Source organism: Terrapene carolina, unplaced genomic scaffold (assembly GCF_002925995.2).
Source record: "Terrapene carolina triunguis isolate 2854851 unplaced genomic scaffold, T_m_triunguis-2.0 Scaffold179, whole genome shotgun sequence".
Lineage (NCBI taxonomy): Eukaryota > Metazoa > Chordata > Testudines > Emydidae > Terrapene > Terrapene triunguis.
The window spans coordinates 10129694-10142860 of NW_020664530.1; the positions used below are offsets into that span (position 1 = coordinate 10129694).

The 13167-nt window shown below is 40.5% G+C and overlaps 1 protein-coding gene across 1 annotated transcript in view; it reads right to left on the reverse strand.

Moving 5' to 3' along the window:
• LOC113406998 (serine/threonine-protein kinase D2-like) overlaps positions 1-13167 on the reverse strand; it is a 180045-nt gene that overhangs the window by 75966 nt on the left and 90912 nt on the right. Inside the window, exon 3 of the mRNA XM_026654031.1 lies at positions 2461-2572. Coding sequence (XP_026509816.1) covers positions 2461-2572 — 112 coding nt within the window. The remainder of the gene's footprint in view (positions 1-2460; positions 2573-13167) is intronic.

The window sequence follows — 13167 nt, forward strand, 5'->3', positions numbered from 1 at the left end:
GCTGGTGAGGGAGCTCAGTGCGGAGCTGCAGGAGGCAGCCCCCCGCTGCCCAGGGCAGGCAAGGATGCTCGGGGGAGGTGCGTGGGGGCAGCAGGCGGGGCCAGGGGATGCTCCGGGGGAGGCGTGCGGGGATAGCAGGCGGGCCAGGGGAGAGACCCGGCCCCGAACATTGGTGAAGCTGGGTCCCCCAGGCCCTGAATTTGCTGGAGCCCAGGCACCACGGGCCCATATAACTAGCCGCCCCTGCCCCCAGCAGTATAGATGATGAGTCTGCTTAGGCAAATAGAGCAAAAACATACGTGAACCCTGTGGGTATGTACCCAACATGGCTGGAGCCTTTCCCTGCTGCAGGGAATGACTCCAGCAGTGGGGAAAGGCTCTCCCTGCTGCTGATCCTTTCCCCACTGACTCTCCCCTGCCAGAGCCTTTCACTGACATATGTAGCTCCACACCACAGTGTGGACACAGCCTGCTTTTCACTGCGACATGTAGCTACACATACCCTACATGCTGCTGCAAGACGTGTGCAGTGTAGATGTAGCCTTAATGATATGGAGGTGGGAGGAAATTTTGTTTAAACATATTGGGTGTAATTTTGTGATCGGCCTGAGGGAGGTACAACAAAACACTTGCTGCCTAGGGAGAGGAGAGGTAAGGTGGCGGTAACCACCTTTGTGCCTTTCTGATTCTGGGCTGCCGCAGGGGCTGAAACAGTGCCTAAGCTACAACCACCCAACCCAAACTGTCCATGGTCCTCTACAGCCCTACTGGCATTTCCCCCCCAGCCCCTGGTCCCTATACCGGAGCTTATGGAGTGGGCTTTGTAAAATAGCCTGTGGCAGTCTAATTCAGTTCCTGCTTGAGGGAACTCCTCCCTAGCCAGATCCATGGTTCTTTTATGCTGCTGGATCCCAAGAGGGAGAATCCTCTAATTTCCCCCCCCCAGAAATGAAAACAATGAAATTCTAGGGAACGCCTCATTAGGGATTAAACCTCTTCAAAGCTGACAGCGGCTGTATTATTTGTACATTTTCTGACATTCCTGCAATTATAACAAAATGCCTTTGAACTAATGCTGAACAAATGGGATATTATTCATGCAACTGTCCATTTGTGACGTTTATACCTTTTCAAGAACGCATGTACGTACACACACAGACACACACACACACCACCTAATCCTGCATTCTTTACATACCCAAATCTCCCATTAACTCCTAATGAGAGTTTTGCAAGTGCAAGGAACACAGAGGCTGGGCCTCTTGGTGAAAGAAAGGAAGAAAGAAATCTCCATTTCATTAGAAAAATGCCACTAGCACCAAGCAGATACTTCATAAAATAAAATTATTGTCTATATTTAAAGTGAGGGGCAAGAAGCATTTGCTTATATTAAATAGGTGGATTATATGTGCATTTGTTAGAGAGACAGATTTATTGAGGTGGAGTAACAAGATATTGTTAAACATTAACCAGCTGAAATCAATGGAGGGATCAAACCCTCTCATGGGGAAACCTGTGGGAGAGGCCCTAGAAGGAAGCAAATCTTGAGCTTTTCCCAAATTGTTTCATGGAAGAAGGAAGGTAGAACTTGGGGATCCCTGGGATCCAGGCAGATCTCAAGGTCATTTATGCAAAAGGGCCCGTGCTTTTACTCTCCTGCTCTGCTGCAAACTGATTACTTTGCAACTCTACTGACAGATGCCCCAATAACTACCCTCCCTCAAGCGTGATTCTCTATGCCGACAGAGCACTGTGAATAAATGAATGAAGCCTCATGAATCCACATTTTGAGTATATTTACTGCTTGTGTACAGAAAAGGAAAAGGGTCTCTCTCTTTCATTCCCCTCCCTACTACATTTTCTGCCTTTTCCCCACATGAGGATCTCTGGACCCACGGAGGGTCCTCTGTATGATGGAGAGGAGAGAGGGGGAAACCAGTGTCAGAGGCAGCTGACTCCCCCCTCCTTTGCATGTGGAAGCAGAGGAACGAGAGCCCCCTCAGTGTCTGTGTGAACGATTAGGCTGAATCACAGACTTGAAATACAAGACCATAAAGCAACTGTAAAAAAAATGGCAGCTCTTCTGAATTTCAGTAAAGAATTCATGCAGAGAAAGCTTTCATGCCTCAGTGAGCTCAGGGTCACTTCCTCATTTGCAGGCTAAATTCCATAGGCATCTATCAACTCACTCATTCACACACACATGCTCCTAACAGAGCTTGCACAGACAGTCTTATTCTGGAACCTGCCTGAATAGCATAGCTAATAAAGGCACATATCTATACAAGTCCAAATAAAAATTAAGTCTAATGCTGAACACACAGAGCAAACAAGTTAGAGTATATAGACATTTGGCACAGGGGGAATTCCAAAATTATTAATTCCTAGCTCTTCAGCACTAGTCAAAAATGCTGTGTTTTAAATAGCAAGACAATAAATAGGCCACATAACGTTACTCACCTCTGCAGGAAATGCCTTGGCTGTCAATGGCTTGTTTGCAGATACTACAGTCTTTGGGTTTTTTAAAGGTCTTGTTTTTGAAAGTGTGAGAACTTGAAGCGAGGTTTTCTGGCTGGAATAGAGGAGAAAATGTCAGAGCGCTTGTCAACTTTTGAATGTTACGCTTTAAATGTAACAAAACAAATGAAATTTATAAATAGCCAAAACAACCGCTACATATTACATTATTCAACAGTACTCACTCAATCTCCCCAAATGCTGCATTACTGATATTGCATGGTGTAATATATTGAATAATTACTGTAGAATTCTTTATTACACTAAAGAATTAGGGGCCACTAAAAGGTAATTTAAGTGAGATTAAGCATGTGTCTACTAACCTAATGCTTTCTCTACCCAAGACAGTTCCACTTAACTTAAATTGGTTTTAAGTCGATTTATGTAATGTAAGTAATGCCATATTGGCTATTTAACTCATTGGTGCCAAAAGATGTTTGGACATTCTTATTTCAATAGCTAAATTGAAGTATGCTTGGTTTAAATCAAAACAAAAGTGTCTACACTGTCTTTTGTACCAGTTTAACTATATCAATTTAAAATCACACTTAAGTTAAATGAGTGTAACTTTCTTGTGTAGGCAAGCCCTTAATGTTTTTCCTTGGATTGGGCCCACAATTACTGAAATAATTTATTTAAACAAATAAACAAACACATAAATAATCAGGGAAGGGAAAAGAGTAGACAACTCCATGAAGTCCACTGGGAACTTCAATATGCAGAGTGGGAAATGCATAGATAATTCAATAGTGAAGGCTATTGAAACCCCAAGACACAAAGAGAGAGAGACAACTACCAGTTCCTCTCCAAAAGCCTAACATTCAAATCCATTAGCAAACTTTTAGGAAGCATCTCTTAATTATCTTAAACCCCTTTTAAAATTTAATAATGGAAAATTATTTCTGTCTGCAATACTGGATAGTTTCACAAACCAAGAAAGACCGCACCATGAACTAGCAGGTAAAAATTCTGCCCCTCTCTCGTCACTAGACAAAGCATGTCTACTGCAGAAAGGCAAAGCAGCAATAATGCCATGTTGGCTGCAAAATAGCATGGTTGTTGGCTGAAGTCCTACTTAGAAATGGGAAACAAAATTTGGTATGTATTTAAAAAAGGAACAATGCCTTGGACAATGAAAATCTCAATAGAGTTTCTATAAGCCCCATATTTACCTCCCCCTTCATGCACACACAAATCACTCTCCTTAGCTATTAGAGTACAGTGGACATGTTTACTTTTGAGCAATTGCACTGCACTACTGCTGTCTAGAATCCCTAGTTGGAAACTTGTCCCTCCATAACAGATAACCTAACGTGTAAGTATAGCTAGGAGCTCATAAGAACAATTTACATACCCCTGAAGGGTGCAAACTTTCAAATGTGAGAGACAGCATGTTGCAATGGACAAGATTTGGGTTCTGTTTATGGCTCTGAAATGGTTTTTTCATTGTGTGTGACTTTGCACCTTGTTTTCCCCATCTGTAAAATGGGGATCATGATATTTACTTGTCTTTGTGAAGTGCTGTGGGATCTAGAGATGAAAAGTGCCAAGTCCTAATATTACTATACATATCCAGAAGGAATTATTTGAAGTGAAGAAATAAAATTTAGGCTGAACTTCAGGAAAAACCATCTCATAGTGAGATGTATTAAACTGTGGGATACTCTTCCTAGGGAAATGGTGGAAGATCCTATTCCTTTGGAATATTTAATACTAGATAAAACAGTCATGAATAAAGTTGTATTGCATTATTATTACGCCTTATTAATTATTCAGACTGATTGCTAAGTGTATTCCTATAAAAGCTGGAGTCACAAAACTTCTTATTTGTTTGAGGTATTTCTAATCATCTTGTATATGTTTGCTTAGTGCTACTTTACCTTTAGCTGAAAATCATGACCATAGTTACGATGCATATTAAAGATGAACTGTAAAGAACCTAAGTGCATTTGTGCCCTTTTCCATTCTTACATGATACAGGAACTGGCACAAATGATAAACAATACACCAAGTTTCTGCTCAAAGATCTTTTTCCTGCCTCCTTTTTTTATATCAGAAATATGGAGGGAGCTTTTCAAAAGGCCTAAGGAGCATAACTCCCAGTTGCATCACTGTAACTTCACTGATTTCAGCGGCGTTACCTCTAATTCACACTGTGGTCAGTGAGGGAGCATTGGGGCCATTGAATTTTAGAGCTGATGACATTCTATGTTGCACATCACCATCGTGTCTAAGCAACTTCCACATAAAATCACCATAGCAAAAACAAAATTCCAAGTGGACTTCGCGGAGTCTCCCTTTTCCAGGTAAGAATTCTGGTTGGGGTGGTATTATTGGGTTTGGGTTTTTTAGATTTTATTAATTTTCTCTTTTTTTGTGGTTGGTTGGTGTTTACAGGTAGAAGGTGTTGTTAGCGTGTCAATGTCAATCCTATGGTCGAAAGGCCTTCTCGAAGAGGACATTTTTGTAAGATTTCCTAAAGACAGTCAGGCTGTGGATTTGCCAGATCTTCCCTGGAAGTTTGCTCCACAGCCAGATCCCCTCCACCAAGAATGTTTTATCCCCACCTCTCATGCGCTTTACTCTGGGCCTGGTGATCTGCATTGTCCCAGAGGAGTACAGATGTTGCTGTTGTTTGCAGAGCAAAATTCAGTCTTTAACATGGCTAGGGCTTGATCCATTAACTAACGAATTAATCATTATATTTTATTTGTCATGTAAAAATCTTTTTTTTTTTGTGGCAGGGGATTTTTGAGGATAGTTTTTGGTCAGTATTATCCATCAAGTAATGGAAGGGCACACCCTTTTTTTTTTTTTTTCATTTGTTTGTTTTGCTGCTCAATTTTATATCTATTCTACAGTTAGCTCTCCAAGGAATTCATGTAACAATTAATTTAGCCGCTGGAATAATAACATTTGCCCATGCATTATCAGTACACAACACTTCCATTGTGAAATGCGAAGGAGCCTGGATCAGGCTTCCTTTGTTATCACCTGGAATGGCTTTCTCAGTTCTCAATAGGGATGGTGCCAAGAGGAAAACACGGGGAGGCAGCAACAATACTCCCACTTTCATAAGGTTCAGGGCTGGAATCTAAATTGCATTTAATTGTTAGGAGCCAAAATTGGAAGAGAGAGTGCAGCACCACAGGTTACAGACTGATTATCAGCCTGAGGGACAGGCTGTAATTAGTGCTGGTCTTGATTGCTGGCACTATGCAATTTCTCTTTTTCAAAAAGCAAGCTCTCTCTCTCTCTCTCTGTCTCTCTCTCTCTTTTTCTCTGTTTAAACCACACAAGGAAATAGTCTGGGCGATGAATCCAACAGAGCCACAATGGAGTTATTCTAGATTTGCACCAGAATAACTGAGAGCAGAATCTGGGCCTCAGTGTGGAAATTCAGAAGTGGATCCTCAGCTATGCTTACTTCAAATATTTCTCACACCTCACCATCTTTACTATGTAGTGACAGCACAAACAGCTATACTGTCTTCCACATGCCATCAGATGTAAATTTACATCAGTGTTCAAACAATAGCCCAGCGGATTTTGGGGACATATGAAACTATCATGGGAGGAAGAATTTAATCCGAAAAATGTGAACGATAATTGGGAATAATTTAAGAACACTTTACAGACGCCCCCAAAAGCCACAATCCCACAACTGAGAAGAAGGCTGTGCTGGTTACAATAACAACCTACTTTAGAGTGGAAGTGAAGGCAGCTATGAAAAAATATATATAACAAATGGAAGAAAAGGGAAGTTGATAGTGATGAATGTAAATCAGAAGTGAGAAACTGTTGAAAACCAATAAAGGAAACGAAGAGACACAAGGAGAAATCTGTGGCCCACAGAGTGAAAGACAATAAGGAGGAGTTTTTAAAATATACTAGGAACAAAAATAATCCTGATCCATTACTAGATGCAAATGGTAAAACTATCAATAATAATGTAGAAAAGGCAGAAGAGTTCAATAAATATTTCTGTTCTGTAGTTGGGGAAAAATAGATAATAGTCTCATCAAATGGTGATAACACTCTTTCCATTCCACTAATATCTCTGGAGGATGTTAAACAGAAACTATTAAAATCAGACATGTGAAAAATCTACGTGCCCAGAAAACTTGCATCCAAGACTTTAAAAAGAGCTGTCTGAAGAGCTCACTGGACCATTAATGTCGATGTTCAGTAAAATGAAAGAATTTCAGAAGACTGGGAAAAAAGCTAATGTGCCAATTTTTTTAAAATGGAAAGATCAGGATAATTATAGGCCAGGCCTAAGAATATAATAATGGCCATCCTGGGTCTTACCAAAGGTCCATCTAGCCCACTAGTGTCTCTCTGACCATGGCCAGTGCCACATATTTGTGGCAGTTGGAGGTTTAGGGACAACCAGAGCATGGGGTTGTGTCCTTGACTTTGGCTAATAGCCATTGATAGACCTATACTCCATGAACTTATTTAAGTCTTTTTTGAACCCAGTTATACTTTTAGCCTTTACTGCGTCTCCTGGCAATGAGTTCCAGAGGTTGACTGTGCATTGTGTGAAGAAGTACATCATTTGGTTTGTTTTAAACCTGCTGCCTATTCATTTCTGTGGGTGACCCCTAGTTCTTGTGTTATGTGAAGGGGTAAGTAATTCTTCCTTATGCCATTCACAATTCTATAAACCTCTGTCATATACTCCCTTAGTCATCTCTTTTCTAATCTGAACAGTCCAGTTTTTTAATCTCGTCTCATATAGAAGCTGTACCATACCTCTAATCATTTTTGTTGCCCTCCTCTGCACCTTTTCCAATTCTGATATATATATATCAATCTTGGGCAAAATAATGGAATGGCTGAGATGGGACTAGATTAATAAAGAATTAAAGGAGGGTAATGTAATTGATTTTCTGTATTGATTTGCATTAATCTTGTCAAACTAACTTGATTTTTTAAAATGAGATGACAAGGTTGGTAAGGTAATCATGTTGATATAACATACCTCGACTTTTCTAAGGCATTTGACTTGGTACTAAACAACATTTTGATTAAAAAACTAGCACAAGATCAAATTAATATGGCATATATTAAATGAATTAAAAACTGGCTAACTAATAGGTCTCAAAATGTAATTGTAAATGGGGAATTGTCACTGAGTGGGTGTGTTTCCAATGGCTTCCCCCCATAGGGAATGGTTCCTGGCCCTATGGTACATAAGATTTTTATCAATGACCTGGAAGAAAACATAAAATAATAATGGATAAAGTTTGCAAATGACATAAACAACAGGGGAGTGGTAAATAATGAAGAAGCCAGGTCACTGATTCAGAGCAATCTGGATCACTTGATAAACTGTGCATAAGCAAACAATATGTAAAGGTATACATTTAGGAGCAAAGAATGTAGACTATACTTACAGGATGGGAGACACTATTCTGGGAAGCAAGAATCTGAAAAAGATTTGGGATTGGGGATGGATAATCAGGTGAACATGAGCTTCTGATGTGATGCCGTGGCCAAAAGAGCTAATGTGATCCTGGGATGTATAACCAGAGTAGGAGTAGAGAGGTTATTTCACCTCTATGTTTGGAACTGGTGCAAGCACTGTTGAAATATTGTGTCCAGTTTTGGTGCCCACAATTCAAGAAGGATGCTCATAAATTGAAGAGGGTTCAGAGAAGAGCTATAAGAATGATTAATGGAATAGAAAACATGCTTTATAGTAATAGCATGAAGGAGCTCAATCTATTTAGCTTAACAGATGGCTAAGGGGTGACTTGATTACAGTCTATAAGATTGTACACGAGGAACAAATATTTAATAATGGGCTCTTCAATCTAGAAGAGAAAAGTATAACACAATCCAATGGCTGGAAGATGAAACTAGAAAAATTCAGACAGGGAATAAGACGTACATTTTTTAACAGTGAGGGTCATTAACCATTGGAACACTTTACCAAGGGTCATGGTGGATTCTCCCATCACTGGTATTTTTTAATCAAGACTGGCTGTTTTTCTAAAAGATCTGCTCTAGGAATTATGTTGTAGAAGTTCTCTGGCTTGGGTTATACGGGAGATCAGACTAGATGTTCAAAATGGGTACTTCTGGCCTTGGAGTCTATGAATCTCAATCTTAAGAGGATCTTACTAGTTTATAGCTCTATCCAAGTACAAGAAACACTCTCTAATTTCAGTTAAGATGAGAAGAGAGGACCAAACCAGTCAGGGTATCTGACTTGGTTGACAGCAGCACTGACACAGCATTTCAACCTTGGCAGAGGCTTAAACTGGATGATTACAATTACATCTACGGAGAATTACATCACCTAGACAGGGAGTAACAGTGATTATTTACTAAAGGACAGAACCAAACAGCTTGTGTACATTTTAATTGTAACCATATGTTCCTACTATCAAACTGCAACAGTTATATAGCATGTGTTTTCTGAAGGGTACAATGGGCTTTAGATCTTTGCATCAAGGATTCAAGTAAACACTTTCAAAAAATTCAGTACAGATAATTATCTTCTTGAAGACAAAATCCTAAAAATGTCTAACATTTCAAAATTTTAGTTATATATATGTGTATACACACACACACACACACGTACATGCAGTAATCTAGCTTGAATATAATTAAGCCATATGTTACTTCTAAATTGATTATTTTTCCCCACTGTACCCCAATAATGTAAATCTGATGCTATATTACTCTACAGTATTCCTAGGAAGATGTAAAGAAAATGCATCCATGTGTGTTTATAGAATCAACATTTTGTATCAAACTACTAAATGCTTTTTATTTTTTCCTCTTTTGGGATAAGGAATATCCAAGTACTATCCCCAGAAAGCTCCCAGTTAATAGAAAACTATAAGCAGGGGGTCTATAGTGCCATAAGCATTCTGCACTTCAAACCATTCAGACCTATATTGAATTTTACATGCACAGTAAAAACCTCTTAGCACAGCAATAGAACCATATCAACCCAAGATACTTTTTTGCTCACTACTTGCCTAAAGTCAGGCAAATATAATCCCTCTCCTTGTTTTTTTTAAAGAACTTACCGACCAATGCTGCAATTTCCTGTGGTTCTGCCTGTTCATTCTTGTACTGTCCAAGGTAGTTCTAAATCCACTATCCAATGCAAGAATTTTTCTTTTTCTTTTTTAATACTGGGAAAAAAGGGAGCTAAGAGCAATGGGTTTCTCAAGTTGCTGCTCCCACACTGCACACATGCACGTACACACTCTGCTGCTGCAGCAGCAACCCTTCAGGTGGGAGAGACTGAAAATCTTGGTAATTATGGCTCCAGAAGCACAGACCCCCTTTCAAGTTATTTTTTTATGGGCTAAGGAAATGCCCTACTTTGACCTCTTCTTATGGGAAGCCCAAAAGAAAAGTTCAATTAAGTGATGACTGAAAGAGTTCTTTATGATGAGGCTGGGCTCCTGGTTACAAAACCTTTGCAGAGCCCAGCCACATATCTATTTCTGTGGATAGCAACCAAATAAATCAAATAGCTAAGGGGAAAAAAGTAGTCAAGGGAAATGCAAGAGAATATATTCCCACCACCACCGCCTCGCCTGATATGAACTATTCATGCTTGCTTTTGACACTTTCCTTCCATTTCCCACCCCAGTATCTATTATTTAAATTCTGTGCCATAAAGTTCCATATACCAGCCAGTTACTTACAGCCACAGCAAAACAATCAAGGGAGAAGAAAATCCCATTGAGGTGCTTTTTGCTCTATCCGAGTGGAATTTCCAAATGTTGGTATAGCCATGACTGGAAATTACCCCGCCAAACCCAAAGCATAAGAGTTGCTTTTATTCCTGCCTTGAACTACTTCAGATAGTTTCCCCCAATCATAAACAATGTTTTCAACATTTTGCTTTCTAAATCAGCACACCATCTTCGTGTCAGGTTTCATTATCAGAAAACTGTTTAACATTGGCCTCTGTACGGAGGCCAAGTAATGGAATATTATCTATCTATAATCTAAAATAGCTTTTAGAACAGCAGTTGGTTTGACTGGCATTTTTAATGGCTGGATGAAGTGACTGTACCAAGATTCTTACTCAAAAATACCCCTTCACAACAAAATAGAGTGAATAAACTAGGAAGCATTTTCCAAAAACAGCAAACACACCAAAAATGCCTACAAGCATGTAGTTCTTTTATGATAATTTTAATGTGACTAATCTGCTAGAAAATGTGCTACTGACTCATACATTTGAAACTATATATAGTATTTGATCTCATTGACTTCCTTTTTAACGTTACGTGGTGCTAGGCATGTCCAAGTATATACATATATAAGTAAATATATAAAGCTGAGTAAATCTCACTGTATGACAGAAGTTGCTCCTGCTATATAGCAGTCAGCATGGAAATCCAGAGGATTTTATGTGTACTTAAGTCAAGGTAGTCCCTTTCTTAGTGTCATTGATTATTCCCATAGCTACCGGTATGGAACATATATCTCAACAGTGAAATAAATATAAATTGTGATGTAACTGGCTGATAACTTATCATCGCTGCCTACTATTACAAATTAACTTTGGAAAGATGGATGGTAATAATAATACTTAGCACTTAATATCCATAAACCATAAAGAACTTTACAATGGCAGCTAGGTGATCTGAGATGAGGAAAAGACTTGGCTGAAAGTCACACTGCATGTCAATGCCTGAGCTGGGAACAGAACCAGGGCCGGCTCTAGGCACCAGCAAAACAAGCTGGTGCTTGGGGCGGCACATTTTTAGGGGCGGCATGGCCGGCGCCAGAATGCCGCCCCTAAAAATGTGCCCCGGCCACCCTAGCTCACCTCCGCTGCCGCTCGCGCGCCGCTACTCCCCCTCCCTCCCAGGCTCTCAAGCCTGGGAGGGAGAGGGAGATCCCGAGCGGCCGCGGTGTGCGAAACAGTCGTTTCGCGTGCCGCTGCTCCCCCTCCCTCCCTCCCAGGCTTGAGAGCCTGGGGGGAGGAGGCAGGGCTGGGGATTTGGGGAAGGGGCAGAGTTGAGGCGGGGCCGGGTAATTAAAAAACGGGGGGGGGGGAGGGGGGGGCGGCCAAAATAGCTTTTGCTTTGGGCGGCAAAAATCCTAGAGCCGGCCCTGAACAGAACCCAGCTCAACTGGCTCCCAGTCAGTGGCCAGGATACTGTGGCTCCTCCACTGTGATGCCTGTGACTCAGGCTGGGACATGTGTTATATTTGGAGCTGCTCCGCCAGGTGAGCCAAAGGGAAATCACCATCCCACTGAAACAACAGCAGGTGTGCTTAGCCTTTATGCGTGTAAGCTACTCATTGTAAGCAGGGCTGTCAATTAATCGCAGTTAACTCATATGATTAACTCAAAAAAATTAATTGCGATTAATCGCACTGTTAAACAATAGAATATCAATTGAAATTTATTAAATATATTCAGATATTTTTCTACATTTTCAAATATATTGATTTCTATTACAATACAGAATACAAAGTGTACAGTGATCACTTTATATTATTTTTTATTACAAATGTTTGCACTGTAAAAATGATAAACAAAATAAATTGTATTTTTCAATTCACTCATACAAGTATTGTAGTGCAATCTCTTTATCATGAAAGTGCAACTTACAAATGTAGATTTTTTTTCTTACATAACTGCTCTCAAAAACAAAACAATGTAAAACTTTAGAACCTACAAGTCCACTCAGTCTGACTTCTTGTTTAGCCAATTGCTAAGACAAACAAGTTTGTTTACATTTACAGGAGATGTTGCTGCCTGCTTCTTATTTACAATGTCACCTGAAAGTGAAAACAGGCATTCACATGGCACTTTTATAGCCAGTGTTGCAACATATTTATGTGCCAGATATGCTAAACATTCGTATGCCCCTTCATGCTTCGGCCACCATTCCAGAGGATATGCTTCCATGCTAATGATGCTCATTAAAAAATAACGCGTTAATTAAATTTGTGACCGAACTCCTTGGGGAAGAACTGTATGTCTTTGGCTCTGTTTTAAATGCATTCTGCCATAAATTTCATGTTATAGCAGTCTCGGATGATGACCCAGTACACGTTTGTTTTAAGAACACTTTCACAGCATATTTGACCAAACGCAAAGAAGATACCAATGTGAGATTTCTAAAAATAGCTAGAGCACTTGACCCAAGATTTAAGAATCTGAAGTGTCTTCCAAAATCTGAGAGGGACGAGGTTTGGAGCATGCTTTCAGAAGTCTTAAAAGAGCAACACTCCGATGCAGAAACTACAGAACCCGAACCGCCAAAAAAGAAAATCAACCATCTGCTGGTGGCATCCTACTCAGATGATGAATATGAACATGCATTGGTCCACTCTGCTTTGGATCATTATCGAGCAGAACCCATCATCAGCATGGACGCATGTTCTATGGAATGGTGGTTGAAGATGAAGGGACATATGAATCTTTAACGCATCTGGCACATAAATATCTTGCACCGCTTGCTACAACAGTGTCATGCAAACGCCTGTTCTCACTTTCAGGTGACATTGTAAACAAGAAGTGAGCACAGGGCCGGCTCCAGGCACCAGGCACCCAAGCACATGCTTGGGGCGGCACCTGGTAAGGGGCGGCGGGGGGAGCGCGGCGCGGGGCTCAGCGCTCGGGGGGGTTCCGGCGGCGCTCGGCACGGG